The sequence below is a fragment of the Carassius auratus genome, chromosome 30 (assembly GCF_003368295.1).
Source record: "Carassius auratus strain Wakin chromosome 30, ASM336829v1, whole genome shotgun sequence".
NCBI classification, from domain to species: Eukaryota; Metazoa; Chordata; class Actinopteri; order Cypriniformes; family Cyprinidae; genus Carassius; species Carassius auratus.
Window position 1 is genome coordinate 22,707,312 of NC_039272.1, and position 14,280 is coordinate 22,721,591.

General features: G+C 45.3%; 1 protein-coding gene across 1 annotated transcript; it reads left to right on the forward strand.

The window, feature by feature from the left end:
* Nucleotides 1–1,069: 1,069 nt before the first annotated feature.
* On the forward strand, nt 1,070–13,391 carry LOC113049681 (uncharacterized). Its single transcript, XM_026212237.1, has 8 exons — nt 1,070–1,141; nt 1,261–1,316; nt 1,540–1,657; nt 1,778–2,327; nt 3,114–3,274; nt 3,409–3,478; nt 3,585–3,783; nt 12,374–13,391. The coding sequence occupies exons 4-8, from the start codon at nt 1,996–1,998 to the stop codon at nt 12,797–12,799; spliced, it is 1,188 nt and encodes a 395-aa protein (XP_026068022.1). The 5' UTR covers nt 1,070–1,141; nt 1,261–1,316; nt 1,540–1,657; nt 1,778–1,995; the 3' UTR covers nt 12,800–13,391.
* The last annotated feature ends 889 nt before the right edge of the window (nt 13,392–14,280 follow it).

The window sequence follows — 14,280 nt, forward strand, 5'->3', positions numbered from 1 at the left end:
ACTAAGATGTTTTTTGGACATGCACCATGGAATTATTTGAAACAAAAGGATGTGTAAATACATTCTCGTAATCATGGTTGTTTTTAGAAGTGATCTTACTGAAAAATAGACTGTTAACTAATTCACATTTTATGTGGCAATGCAAAGTTGTAAAACCTGTGTCATAAACATCATACTATTAAATATAATTTATTATATTTTAGTTTAGTTGATGAAATTAATTGTGCCACACACAGATATCATCAGCATTCACCATGCAAAACTAATTAATCTGATAAGAAATTGTTTTGTTTTGCTAATTCTGACAACAAGCACTGGCAATAAAACAACTAATGAAAATGAAAAACTAATGAAAATAGTAAAACAAAGCAATTGCTTGATTCATTCATGCTGCGATGCACTCTGGGAGTCAGTGCAGTTCTTGTAGCTGCTTGGGAATATACTAAATATAAAACATTTTTTTTGTAAAGATGTTTGGTAAGACTAATTTTGAATCATGTAGCTCTACATTGTTGTGTAATAGCAATTTAATCAGCTTAAGTTAGGGGAACATAAAAAAGTGACTAAAACAACTGTTATTTTGTTTGAATTACTTTAATTCCAGTATAACTCAGAAAGGTTTTTTTCAATTAGGCCTGATGTTCATTTGCTGGACTTTTAATGCAAAGGCTTTCTCACACTTTTTAGGTAAAGTCAACTCATTTTCCAATTTAGATCTTATTTTATATTTCTTCTTGTTTTCAGTGAAACCTGTCATTGTTTCCTTCGTTACATCACTCACTGTCTCAGAGGGATCACCTGTAAGTCTTCCTTGTCGAGCTGTTGGAGATTTTCCTGTCAAATACACTTGGATTAGAACTGTCGATACAAAATTCACCAGACAAGTCTGGTTCGAACTCTCCGGTCTCTCTCCCACAACAGATACACATTGATGGTTTGTTACATATTGGACAGTTTGTAGTTTTATCTTAAGAAGCAGGTTTTCCCTTGTAGGCCATACTTTAATAAAAAAAAATATATTTTACAGATAATGGGACATTAGTCATCCCCAAAATCCACTGGTCTGATGCAGGGGAATATCACTGCAGTGCAGAAAATAGAGTCGGCCAGGATGAGAGAAGTCTTATCATAACTGTAACTGGTGAGCAAAATGCATGAGAACAAAGATTGCTTTAGTTCTCATAGCTGCAGTAAATATGAATCAGTTGCATGCTTGCAAATCTTGGTTTTATCTAACCAGCCAAATGCTCTAACTTAAAGCTGACTCATATGTCCCATCTGATAAGGATGCGCTGAGTAAAAAGATTTTGCCCACTGTGAGTAATTCTATAGATCTTTTGCTGGTCCCATCTGTGACATTAACCTCATAACACGCGACTGACACTGTGATTGTTTTGTGAGTACGTTGCCATTTTCATTAACATTCTCCACCATTTTGACCTTTTTTAATGGTTTAGGCCAGTTGAATAATATTCTGCAACACCTGCATCTGGTAACAATCATGGATCTTTGATTGTGTGTGTTTTTCCAACCTGGCAGGTTCCAGAGATTGAACAAGAGCTATTTACTAATTCCCTTCTTTACGGTTCAAAGCTTCTGAGTAATACAGAGATAAATGAATCCTTTCAGCAAACAACTGATTACACAAAGATATCTTGTGAGTCTATGCTTTTTCAATCTACAAATAACATACCTTAGAGAATTTGTTTGTATCTGCAAAACTAAAAAATAATGTTCTTATTCTTTTTTTGTTTGTTTGTTTGTTTTTTTGGTACAGTTTTAAATGCTTTTGTGGAGGACTCACCAACATACGTGAATCTTGAATCTACCCAAGACACTAAAGAGTTAATTTCACTTAAGCCAAGTTACATTAGCAAAGGAAGTAATGGAAAAATCAAACATCCCATTCAAACACAAAAACCAAGCCCTGTGCCTCTCAAACCTACACCATTTGCCCCACTCAAAGAGACTTTTGTACAGGATTTGCATGGACATATGCAACCAACAGAGCAGGCCACAAAACCTCCAGTAATGAATCCAAACACAAACAGCCCTTCTACAGCAGACTCAAATTCCTATCAAATTCTGAGCTTTTCCCTGAAAAGTGCCCAGTCCTTTAGCAGACAAACTCAGACTACAGGCTTAACTTTAATGGATGTAGAGAATATCACTGCCACAGCTCCTGTGGAAAAGCATCAGAATCAGAGTCAAATCATCAAGCAGTCTGGAGGTACTAAGTCATCAGTGACGAATGACACAGACCTTGTTGAGTCACTCAAGAAAAACACCTCGCAGGCCCCTATGAGGACCTCTGACAATAATAACAGGTTGGTGATCAAATGAACACTTCTCCGTTCTTTTGCCATTTACAGCAGAGAGAAAATCTCATATTTGCTAATGTCAACAGTATTATATCAGTGCATACATATCTTTCAAATAATTTATTAAAAGTAATCCTTGAACAAAAATGTCCTTTGAAATTTGCAAACACTTATTAAATGTGTGTAAATTAATATGTATTTTAAGATATATTTCTGTGAGGCCCTTAAATAATGACACTACATTTTTTTAGACTTTTTTTGTTTTGTAACACAAGTTGGAAGACAGTTGCACCATGTTATTTGCAATTTCAGAAGAAAGTGGTTATTTTATGTATTTTTATACCATTTTTTTTTTATCAATGATGAGCATGCATCAGTATATTTTTGACAGTTTGAAACTTTACTGGACAACTTTGTTTCAGAAGTGCCTGAGTATTAAAACATATTCTCACGGGAAAGTGTGGCATTAGACATTTTGATTTAGTACATTTTGATCTAGGAATTTGCTAAAGCATGCAGAAATTGTTGGGTTCCTTCAAGCAATGAATTATGTAGCAGTTAACAATTAGCAGAAAATGACAGACTGTTAACAAAACACATTGTTGCACCGTAAGTGTACATGTAAGACCATCTGAAATTATCTACATTTATTTTTATGATTTAATTATGATATTGCTGTGATGCTTAGAAGGGATTTACAATGTTTCAGTGTCCTGAAATAATTCTTTCTTAATAATCTATAATGGCTTGTTTAAGTTGTGATTTTCATATTATTTATATTTTTTTCCTCAGAGAAAAGGAGAAATCCCAAACTTGGTTGCCTGTGATTGAGAAGCATGACATTCCCATTGTGGTTGGAGTTGGTGTTTCGTTAGCATTCATCTTCATTGCCATGGCCTTTTACTCTCTGGTTCAGAAAAATGATCCTGCAGCTGTACCAACAGGGAGGGCAGGTGAAATATAATATATATTCTAAAAACAAGTCTTGATACTTATTTTACTCATTTTACTCATTACTCAGAATTTATGATGACTTCATAAAGTACAAAGAAAATAATATAATAAAACGTTTTTTTTTTTCTGATAGCTCTGAGGGGAATAGGTGGGCCTTGCAGGCATGGTGAACGTCTTGCAATGGAAAGGACATACGATAACAAGTTAGTTTTCTTCAGAGCATGTTGAGAGCAATTGTATAATGCCCCTGTCAATATAACATTGACTGAATAGTAGTTTTGTAACTGTCTTAATGCTGGCACATTTCAGGGCATTTGAAGATGATAATTTGGTGGTTGTCATTGAGCAAAGCCCCAACACATCGGAGACAAAAGCGCTCTCAACAGAAGGCAGCCCATCCACCTTGATGATGGAACCACCGTCCGATGACTTGCAAGAGTTTGTCCAGTCCAGCCAGGACCTGCCAGTTATTGTAGAGACTCACCCAGAGCCTAGAGAAGAAGACCAGGTCAGAACTTCTATGGTGCTTTTCACCTCTTTAACAAATTTTATTCCAAACCCATGAAGTAGAATCTTGATACCTGATACTGAATGTCTCTTATGCTCACCAAGGCTGCAAGGCTTGATCAAAAATACAGTACAAAGAGTAACAAAAGAATACGACTGGTTTCTATTTAAATATATCATTTAAAATGTCACATATTCACTTGATGGCCAAACTGAATTTACAGCAGCCATTGTTCCAGTCTTCAGAAATCATTTTATTATTATCAGACCATGGTTCAAGGTATGGCATAAGTCCATGCACATATTAATATTCTGTCATCATTTACTTACCCTCATTTCTTTTAATACCTGTATAGCTTTCTTTATGCTGTACAGTAAAAGAAATATATATTTTAAGCCAAATAACTATACAATGAAATTGAATAGTGGTTCCCTTTCAGTCGGTCACTCTCGACGCCACGTCGGATGACCGACGAATATGGGATATCGCTTCGATAGACCAATCTACTTCGAGTGTAAACTAAACGAGCCAATGCACATTGGCATGCAATTATTGCATCCAGCTGCCGCTGATCACTGCGTGAGTATAAGAGGGCAGCAGGTGCAATGCATACCAGCTTTTCGCTTCGGAGCCGAGCGTTAGTATCGCTCTGCTCAACTGTGTCTGCTGTGAACTACGAGTTCAGCACGCTCTCGGAAGCTTCGTGTGTTGGCGAGACGGCGCTTCAGCGGCGGTCGTTCCTGTGTCGAGTGGATCTGCACACTTCAGGTTGCACTACCCCTGTCGTGTTGCAAGCGGCCATCCCCCCTGTGCGCCTCAGCACTGAAAGAGCATTTCCTAAAAGAGCAAATTCTCTCTAAAAGAGCTTCACGGGTGCGTCTTTGTAAAGACGACGGATCGTCCTTATAAGGATGCCGTTTCACCCGTGCGTTTCTGGGTGCGGTCGTTACCTGGCACCGGGTGATGGTCACGATCGCTGCCTCACGTGTCTGGGCGTCGAGCACGCTGAGGTGGCTTTCGTGGATGAGTCATGTTCTCACTGCGGGAATATGACCATCTCGGAGCTGCAAGCAGGCTCCGCTACCTTCAGGGGGGCGGAGTCCCGTTGCCGCGGCCGCGATCTGGGGCTCGTTCTGGCGGCCGACAGACGAGAACCACTTCCGGCAGTAGCGCGAGTGGTTTGAGGATCACAGTGGTGGCAAACCCCGCAGGGAACCAACCCTCTGGGGACCATCACTCCTCTAGCACCTCCGATCCAGTGGAGCAACCCACGGAACGCGCTGGGCCCTCTTCAAGGAGCGTACCAGCGGTATCCAGTGGGACTCCCCCCGACCAGATGTCGATCTAAGCATCGGAGGGAGAGCTGTCGGATCACGGTTCGGTTGCGCTACCGTCCTCTGGGATGGTGACAAAGCCTGATTCGGATCCCGAAGTGGCAGCTATGCTTTCCCGGGCCGCCGAGAGGGTAGGGCTCGAGTGGAATCCCCCACCGCGTCCCGAGCCCTCACGGCTGGATGATTGGTTTCTCGGGGTGGTGCGCGCTGGTTCTCAGCGCCCCACCCCAGTGCCTTTCTTTCCGGAAGTGCATGACGAGCTCACCAAGTCGTGGATGGCACCTTTTACTGCCAGAAACCAGCCGGTGGGCTCCTCCTCCCTCACCACCCTTGAGGGCGGTGCAGCGAAGGGGTATTCAGGAATCCCGTCGGTGGAGCGGGCGGTAGCGATGCAATTGTGTCCTAAGTCCGCCGCCTCCTGGCGTGGAGACCCGGTGCTCCCTTCCCGGGCCTGTAGGCACTCGTCTGGTCTGACCGGCAGTGCCTATGTGGCTTGCGGGGAAGCTGCTTCCGCCTTACACGCTATGGCGTTACTGCAGGTGCACAAGGCTAAGGCACTGAAAGACCTGCCCGAGGGTGGTCACGATCCAGCGCTTCTGGAAGAGCTCCGAACCGCCACTGACCTTGCCTTCGAGCGACGAAGGTCACCGCGAGTTCGCTGGGTCGTGCGATGTCCACATTAGTGGTCCAGGAGCGCCATCTGTGGCTGGGTCTGGCAGACATGAGGGACACCGACAAGGTCCGGTTTCTCAATGCCCCTGTGTCCCAGACCGGCCTCTTCGGTGACGCAGTCGAGATTTTGGCCCAGCAATTCTCGGCTGCCCAGAAGCAGACTGAGGCGATCCGACACATCCTGCCCCGGCGGGCAGCTGCTGCTATCTCCACCCACCCGCTGGCTGCAGTGCCCCAGCCTGCTCGTCGCCGAGGGCAGCCCCCTGCATCCGCCCCTGCTCACGCGTCGCATCTGCAGCAGCCTCCAAGTGGTGCCGTTGAGCTGGGCACAGGCAGGCTGCCCCTCCCGTCCTGGCCCCCGTCAAACCTGACGGTAAGCAGAAGAGCAAGAGGCCCTGGGACGGGTGACCCAGAGAGAGGTAGCTGCTTTCTGGGGGATGGTGTAGGCACCTCTCCCTCCCCTGGAGGAGGGCCAGGCGGAGAATTTGGAAATCTCGACAGGAGAGTAGTTTCCTCCCTCTCTGGGTCCCAGGAGGGCACGGAGAGTTGCGGACGGCCAAGCACCGGACCTCACTCATCCTCCTCCTTCGCCAGATGGCAGCTGCGGGCGGTTCGAGAGCGTCAACAAAGGCCCTACTCACGCACCCTCTGCCAACCCGTGGAACCAGGTGAGCCCTGCACCCCACACTCGCACCACACTCCGGCCTGCTCACAAGCCGCCCGAGTTGGGCCCCTGTGTTCCACCTCGCTGCCCCACTGCGGGTACGGCTGTGATTCTGCTGGTCCCGCTTGTACGGTTCTTAGGCGCCTGGTCAGCGCTACCCAGCCCGTCTCGCTGGCTTCTGCGAACCATCAGCCTCGGCTATGCGATTCAGATCGCCCGGCTTCCCCCCAAGCTCTGCGGTGTCCGCTTCACTACAGTGGAAGCGTACGATGCCCCTGTCTTGCGGAAAGAGATCGCAGTCCTACTGGCGAAGGCCGCGATAGAGCCGGTCCCTCCAGCCGATATGAGGAAGGGGCTTTACAGCCCGTACCTCATTGTACCCAAGAAAAGCGGTGGGTTACGACCGGTCTTGGATCTGCGAGTTTTGAATCGGGCCCTCTATCGGCTACAGTTCAAAATGTTGACACAGAAACGCATTTTCAGGTGCGTCCGTCCCCAAGATTGGTTTGCAGCGATCGACCTGAAGGACGTGTACTTTCATGTGTCCATACTTCCGCGCCACAGACCTTTTCTGCGGCTTGCGTTCGAAGGACTAGCATATCAGTACAAGGTCCTGCCCTTCCGGCTGTCCCAGTCTCCCTGTGTCTTCACGGAAGTCACGGAGGCAGCTCTCGTTCCTCTCAGAGAGCAGAGTGTTCGCATTCTCAATTGGCTGATACTAGCACAGTCTCGAGATCAGTTGTGCGAGCACAGGGATGTGGTGCTCCGGCACCTGAGCCTGTTGGGCCTTCAGGTCAGCTGGGAAAAGAGCAAACTCTCACCATTGCAGAGGATCTCTTTTCTCGGTATGGAGTTGGATTCGGTCGAACAGACAGCACGCCTCACAGAGGAACGTGCGCGGTCGGTGCTAGCCTGCTTGAATACGCCCAAGAGCAGGACGGCGGTCCCACTGAAACTCTTTCAGAGGCTCCTGGGGCATATGGTGGCCACAGCGGCACTTACACCGCTCGGCCTATCACATATGAGACCGCTCCGGCACTGGCTTTATGGCCAAGTCCCGAGGTGGGCGTGGAAGCGCGGCACTCACCGGGTCCAAGTTACACCGGCCTGTCGCCAAACCCTCACTCCGTGGTCAGATCTGGCATTCCTATGGGCAGGGGTGCCCCTAGAGCAGATCTCCAGGCATGCTGTGGTTTACACGCATGTCTCCACCACCGCCGGGGGGGCCATGTACAACGGGCATGCAGTCTCAGGGGTTTGGACGGGCCCGCAGCTGCAGTGGCACATCAATTGCCTAGAGTTGTTAGCAACGCACCTTGCCTTGAACCGTCTCAAAGGTCTCTTACGAGGCAAGCCTGTGCTGGTCCGATTGGACAACACTGCGACTGTTGCGTACATCAACCACCAAGGTGGTCTGCGCTCTCGTCGCATCTTGCAACTCGCCCGCCACCTCCTCCTTTGGAGTCAGAAGGTTCTGAGGTCACTTCGTGCTGTTCACATTCCAGGCCTGCTCAGTCGTACAGCCGACGAGCTGTCTTGAGCAATGCTCCCGGGAGAATGGCGACTCCATCCCCTGACGGTCCAGCTGATTTGGAGGCGGTTCAGAGCCGCTCAGGTAGACCTGTTTGCTGCTCCAGAGACCTCTCAATGCCAGGCTTTCTACTCCCTGACCGAGGGAACTCTCGACAAGGACGCACTGGCACACAGCTGGCCGCGGGACCTACGCAAGTATGCGTTTCCCCCAGTGAGCCTTCTCGCACAGACGTTGTGCAAAGTCCAGGAGGACGAGGAGCAAGTCTTACTAGTAGCGCCATATTGGCCTACTCGGACCTGGTTCCCCGAACTAGTGCTCCTCCCGACAGCCCCTCCTTGGCTGGTTCCTCTGAGGAGGGATTTACTGACTCAGAGACGGGGCACCATTTGGCACCCGCGTCCAGACCTTTGGAAACTCCATGTTTGGTCCCTGGACGGGACGCGGAGGTTCTAGGTGACCTACCCCAAGAGGTAGTTAACACCATCACTTCGGCAAGAGCACCGTCTACGAGACACGCCTATGCCTTGAAGTGGAACCTGTTCGTTGAGTGGTGTTCTTCTCGCCGAGAAGACCCCCGAAGATGCCCGATTGCGGCCGTGCTATCCTTTTTGCAGCAAGGGTTGGAGCGAAGGCTGTCTCCCTCCACCCTCAAAGTCCAGGTTGCCGCTATTGCTGCGTACCATGACCCTGTGAATGGGAAGTCTTTGGGTAAGCATGACCTCATCATCAGGTTCCTTAGAGGGGCCAGGAGGTTAAATCCATCCCGGCCCCCCTGTATACCCTCTTGGGACCTGTCTCTAGTGCTTAAATCACTACAGCAGGGCCCATTCGAGCCTTTGCATTCAGTTGAGCTAAAATTTCTTTCATTGAAAACTGTGCTCCTGCTTGCACTGGCCTCCATCAAGAGGGTAGGGGACCTGCATGCATTTTCGGTCAACGATTCGTGCCTAGAGTTCGGGCCGGCTGACTCCCAGGTAATCCTGAGGCCCCGGCCTGGCTACGTGCCCAAGGTTCCCACTACACCCTTCAAAGACCAAGTGGTGAACCTGCAAGCGCTGCCCCTGGAGGAGGCAGACCCAGCCCTGGCTTTGCTTTGTCCTGTTCGAGCATTAAGGTGCTACGTGGACCGGACGCAAAGCTTCAGGACCTCAGACCAGCTCTTTGTCTGTTACGGAGGCCGGCAGAAGGGGAATGCCGTCTCTAAGCAGAGGATGGCCCACTGGATTGTGGATGCCATAACCCTGGCTTATCAGGCTCAGGATGTGCCCTGCCCGTTCAGGCTTCGAGCTCACTCAACTAGAAGTGTTGCATCCTCCTGGGCGCTGGCTCGTGGCGCCTCGCTGACAGATATTTGTAGAGCTGCGGGCTGGGCGACCCCTAACACGTTCGCTACGTTCTATAACCTTCGTGTAGAGCCGGTATCCTCCTGTGTTCTCACCTCAAACGGGTAGTGGCACTGAGAGGCCCCGGTTAGTGTCGGCTTGCTAAAACTGCTCCAGAGTGTCCGAACTGTAGACCCTGTTGAGTTCCTCCATCACCCTAGGCAGCTGGACGCGGCGGAACGTCCGGCGCCAGGCCTTCATGATGAATCCGTGAGAACCATGGAAGGCTGGGCTCCATATTGAGACCTAAGCGGTACTCGTATGTGTATAGTCCACGGTATAGCCTTAGAGCCCGTGTTTCCCCGGCAGACTTCTGCCTTCCCAAGAGGGTTTTAATCACCTCAAATTTCTCCGTATACTCCTAAACGGATGCTATATGTGTATTTGCCTCCGAGACCTCCTTCGGGAAGGATGGGGCTTCCGCAGCGTCCCGGCTCCAAGCGGACCGGGTACGTTTTCCCAGTGTTATCCAATCTCACCCAGTGAGGTAGTGCTTTGACAATGGTGAGTGGAGCTACTTGTTCTGAGCCCCGGCCTACACCTAATAGGGGCGCAGGCGGCTCGCACAGGGCACTGGAAGGGGCAGCACCCATGGCGCTTTGATAGGGATCCCATATTCGTCGGTCATCCGACGTGGCGTCGAGAGTGACCGACTGAAAGGGAACGTCTCGGTTACGTATGGTAACCCTCGTTCCCTGAAGGAGGGAACGGAGACGCCACGTCCCGTCGCCATGGTTGCTGTACCGCCGCTGAGCTGCCGGGTTCCCGGCTCGGCTCCTCAGCGAAAAACTGGTATGCATTGCACCTGCTGCCCTCTTATACTCACGCAGTGATCAGCGGCAGCTGGATGCAATAATTGCATGCCAATGTGCATTGGCTCGTTTAGTTTACACTCGAAGTAGATTGGTCTATCGAAGCGATATCCCATATTCGTCGGTCATCCGACGTGGCGTCTCCGTTCCCTCCTTCAGGGAACGAGGGTTACCATACGTAACCGAGACGTTATCTAGCTATATTTTCAAGTTCAGTTTTTAATGAACAAAGATATCATATGACATAAATGCATGGGTCATTTGAACATTGAACACTGCCTGAGACTGTAGGTCAGGTGAAACCCAGCAATTGTCCTCTGTATAGTATTCCATCATGGCTGTTTAAAAAGATCTTTGATATTATTGGCCCGAGCATTCTGTCCATTATTAATGGCAGTCTGCATTCTGGTATGTTGCCGTTGTCTCTGAAAAATGTTGCGGTGCAACCTCTTCTTAAAAAGCCAAATTTGGATCGTTCTGTTCTGTCCAGTTATAGACCAATTTCAAAACTGCCGTTTTTATCCAAGGTTTTAGAGAAAATTGTTCTTAGCCAGTTGCAGAGTTTTTTGGACCAAAATGCTGTGTTTGAGATTTTTCAGTCCTTCTTTAAAGCTTACCACAGTACAGATTCTGCATAGTTAAAAGTAGCCTAGTTAATGATATTTTATTATTAAATGGTTCTGGTCATTCTTTGGTCCTTATGGTTTTAGATCTCACTGCAGCTTTTGATATGATTGATCACGGGATCCTTGTTTCACACCTTGAGGAAGTAGTGTGTATTCATGGTTCTGCTAGTGGTTTAGATCATTTTTATCGAATAGAAGTCTCTCTGTCAATTTGTGGTGTCCCACAAGGATGCATTCTTGCCCCAGTTGTATTTCCTTTATATATTTTACCTTTAGGAAAAAAAAAAATTCTTGAAAATATGGGATTTCATATCATTTTTATGCAGATGATGTGCAAATTTATTTGCCTTTGAGGAAACATCATGTAAATTCACTGGACTCCCTTGTGAACTGTTTGAATGAGATTAAAGCTTGGATTTCAGCAACTTCTTATGGTTTAATGAGAGTAAGATGGAACTTTAATTTTGAACTGTCAAATTTAAGTGAGTTGACCCCTTTTTGTAAACCTGTGGTCAAAAATCTAGGGGTACTATTTAAAAACCTCAAATTTGATAAACAGATAAATTCAATCTTTAAATCTGTTTTTTTTTTCTGATTAGTGACAAAGGTTAAACCATTTCTTTCTTTAAAAGACTGTGAGAAGGTGATCCATTCCTTTGTGTTAGCAAAGCTTGATTATTGCAATTCTTTGTATGTGGGTGTCTGACAAATGGTTCCAAACCATTCGCAATTACTACAGAATGCTGCCGCTAGTCTTTTGTTGTTAAAATGTACCGCTAGGCATTTGGTGTCTGCCAAATCCCTCTAAACCATTTACAATTACTACAGAATGCTGCTGCAAAGCTTTTGTCAATAAATTTGCTTTTGGGCTGCCGCTAGGATTTTGGTTTTCTGCCAAATTGTTCTAAAATATTAGCAAATACTACAGAATGCTTCCGCTAGGCAGTACCCCAGGGACTTGCAAGTGGGGTCATATCTCTCCTATGAGGGTTGACTTTAAGCTCCATGTATGTGTGTATAAGTCTTTGAATGGGGTAGCTAGTCTATTTTAATTGTTTTTAAGCGAACGGGTGAGAAGGTGTTTGCAGTGGTGGCTCCAAAAAGATGGAACAGGAACAGTTTTACTCCTCACATTAGAGTCGCTCCTATTTTTCTAGTCTTTAAAAGATGTCTGAATGCAAATTTTTTTATGTTTTGCTTTTGACAGTGTGTTGAGGCATTGGTTTACATTTGTACTTGTTTTGGTGTTTTCTTTTTGAGGAATTTTCTTGATTATACAGCACTTTGGTCAAGCCTCTGGTGTTTTACTAGTGCTCTATAAAAAAACTGAACTGAAATGGAATGCAGCATGATCATTCTTCAAAGTTTCTCATTTTCTGTTAAATTAATAGATTCATGTTGAAATCACTAGTGTTATTTCTACACATACAGCTTTGGAGTCTTGGGACTCCTGACATAAACAAACATACAGTTTGTGGGACAATACACAGCTATAAGAAAGAAGCAACAGTTACTTGTTTCTTTTTTAACGATTTTCTTTTCTTTTCTTTTTTCATTCTAAATTAGTTGGAGACAATATTTGAGGAGGGGAAGGTCACTCCCTCAGCAGATTCTGACATCCAGCTTCAGTGCATGGAGGACTGGAGGAGCAGAGAGTTTGAACCAGCTCAGGACGCCCCCTCACCTCCTCCAGCCGATCCAGCACCTGCCCAGGAGGAGGGTCTGCGCTCTTCCCTTACCCTCCAGACCAGTGATCCCTGCTCAACTCCTGTGCGCCACAGCATCAGTATCTCTCACAGGTTCTCTCCCCTCTTGCTGTCCCATTGCGTGTCCATGGGCATGACCTCTGTGGCTGTGGATGTGCGTTTCTACCCTTCGGCCCCTTCAGCAGCCGGCCATCCTCCATGCCCTGCCTTTGGACCCCCAGGCCAACAGGTGAACACCAGGCTGGAGCATGAACTGAATGCACCCTCTGCTAGCCACAGTAAATAACAAGAGTGTGTGACAGATGTTGAACTCATGAGAAAGCTCTTTTTTTTAAATGCTCAACTCATAGGGCAAGATATGGTGCTTATGTTTCTCTCTCTTTTTTTTTTTAAATGATTGTCAAATTTCCCATGATGAATGACTGCGTCTGAATTCCCATACTTTCACAGTATGTACTGAATTTGATTTATACTGGTAAATGTTTCCAGTAACATTAATGCTGGTAAATTACTAAAAATAAAAAAGAAGAAACAAAACTTTAAATAAAATATATTCATATTTGATGTCACACATTAACTTGAGGGAATGTCATTTTACTGTCTTCAACCTTAAATTATATGGCAGTTCATACTTCTAAAACCCATAGTTCCCATTATTTTACAGGAAAATTATATATAATGCAATGTTAAATAAATTAGTTTTTATCTTGTATGGTACATCTGAACAGTTAACACATTAACAAGTTTTTTACCGTAGCCCTTTCACAAATATTTTTACAGTGGGGCATTAGGAAAGTGTGATATAATTACAAAATGTTTTTAATTTGATAATCTCAATATTTATGAATTAGCTTTGAAAAGTATTTGTTTTATACTAATACCAGCCACTAAACTTAATAAGCCACAGTTTTTGTGGTCTATGATATATATACTGAATATATATGTGTGTGTGTGTGTGTGTACTCCACATACAACTTTTTTATATTGCTCAGAAGGCAAGTACACACATTCAGACGCAAGGAACAATTGCAGGTAACATTTATCATTCATCTAATGCCAAGGACGTATTTATGAGGAATTAAATGTATACATTAATATATTTATGAAAATTAGATAGTAGATCAGTATTTTTTTTAAACAGTTCAAAGAAAAAATGACTTCTACAAACCTAGCCACAGCATTATATGAAATATTGTTGGAAAAGGTCTCTACAGTAATGGAGAGAAAATGCAAAGGTTTAATAGAACTTAAAAATTGTAAAAAGATTTTATTTGTGCAACAACTCGACTGTTACTTCTGATTGTGCCAAAGGTTAAACCACCTTAGCTATTTCTGTGACTTGTATTGTTAAACATGAATCTTAAGATATTGTACTTCATGGGCAACCAACTGTTGTATCTTGCTTTTACTTAAAAGTAAAAGTTACCAATTAATAAAACTAAGTCTCTTGTTGACTTTTTTGAAGTCATGTTTTAAAAAGCGGAGACATCATTATCATACCATTTACATAATTTCATGCAGAACAGGTCATGGTGTGATGGATTAATTCCTTCATGTGAATTGTTATTGTCTTTATTAGAGTCCACAAACTGATATTTTTTTTTTGAGATTGTTGGAAATGGTAAAGAGCCATTTAAACATTTTGTTGTATAATTTGCAGTTTTATTTTTAAACTTCTTTTGTAAATGATCAGACACACAGGTAAATTTCTTTTTGACATCATACTGCAGAAAAATTTCAGTAATGGTGCTACAAATTACTATATTT

Coding starts and splice junctions, on each gene's coding strand:
- LOC113049681 (XM_026212237.1), top strand. CDS start 1,996: ATGCAACCAACAGAGCAGGCCACAAAACCTCCAGTAATGAATCCAAAC. Junction 2,328..3,113: donor ACCTCTGACAATAATAACAG/GTTGGTGATCAA, acceptor TTTTTTCCTCAG/AGAAAAGGAGAAATCCCAAA. Junction 3,479..3,584: donor GAAAGGACATACGATAACAA/GTTAGTTTTCTT, acceptor GGCACATTTCAG/GGCATTTGAAGATGATAATT.